Source organism: Pterocles gutturalis, unplaced genomic scaffold (assembly GCF_000699245.1).
Source record: "Pterocles gutturalis isolate BGI_N339 unplaced genomic scaffold, ASM69924v1 scaffold27301, whole genome shotgun sequence".
In the NCBI taxonomy this organism is placed as follows: domain Eukaryota; kingdom Metazoa; phylum Chordata; class Aves; order Pterocliformes; family Pteroclidae; genus Pterocles; species Pterocles gutturalis.
The window spans coordinates 8,524-9,329 of NW_010098659.1; the positions used below are offsets into that span (position 1 = coordinate 8,524).

At 55.3% G+C, this 806-nt stretch overlaps 1 protein-coding gene across 1 annotated transcript in view; it reads right to left on the reverse strand.

The window, feature by feature from the left end:
• Nucleotides 1-744, reverse strand: part of SNRNP200 (small nuclear ribonucleoprotein 200kDa (U5)) — a gene marked incomplete at its 5' end in the record, with an annotated part of 6,676 nt that extends 5,932 nt beyond the window's left edge. The window contains 3 exon segments of the mRNA XM_010073733.1: nucleotides 1-61; nucleotides 219-373; nucleotides 626-744. The exon segment at nucleotides 1-61 is cut by the window's left edge and continues 23 nt beyond it. Of these exon segments, the coding sequence (XP_010072035.1) occupies nucleotides 1-61; nucleotides 219-373; nucleotides 626-744 (335 nt within the window).
• Nucleotides 745-806: the final 62 nt, after the last annotated feature.

Here is an 806-nt window from a genome sequence, read left to right on the forward strand (position 1 = left end):
GGATCACTTCGCTGTCCACGTCCTCCACCAGGATCCAGAAAGCTTCAGATGAACCGTGGACCTGAGTGAGGGCAGCTGTTACCTTTGTATTGGGAGTCCAGATCCCCTCTACAGCTCCAGGAGCTCAACAGCAGCCCTCCCCCAGCAATCCTGCCCCAGAAACTCCCCATTCCCCCAGCACGGTATTTATCGCGGTGATATTTACCCGCACAGCTCACCTTTTCGTCCCACTGAAAGTCAGGAGCGATGGTGAGCTCTACTTTCAGGGTGGAGCGGGTAATAGGCTGCAAGTGGACCGAGAGCTCCAGTTTTGGAAACAGATGAACATATTTGTGGATTGTTTTGCCCATTTTGGGCATTCGGATCAGTTCCCCTGCGAGAGAAGAGCCCTGCCATCAGGACAGAGGGACAACAGGGCGACCAGCAGCTCCCAAACTCAACAGTGTTCGGTATCGGCGATCCAAGCAGCCAGAAGGTGCCAGGGCAAAGCCTCTGCCCTCCTCGGGCTGTGCCAAGACCCTCACCAGTTTTGCCCCTTAAATCAGACAGGAACGAGCCCCCTCCCCAGTAGAGGAGAGAAAGGAGCAGACACCTCTCCCTGCCGCGATGGCCTGCGTCTCCGTACCTATCTCATTATGGTTCAAGTCGTAGAGCCGCTCGAACGGAAAATTCTTCTTCTCGATTTTCTTCACCACCTCCTCAGGCAGTTTCTTGAACTGGCGCAGAGGGCACATGGACTGCCACCTGTGAGGACACCGCAGGCTGAGACACGCAAAGACCAGGTCCTGCACTTTGGTCACAACAAC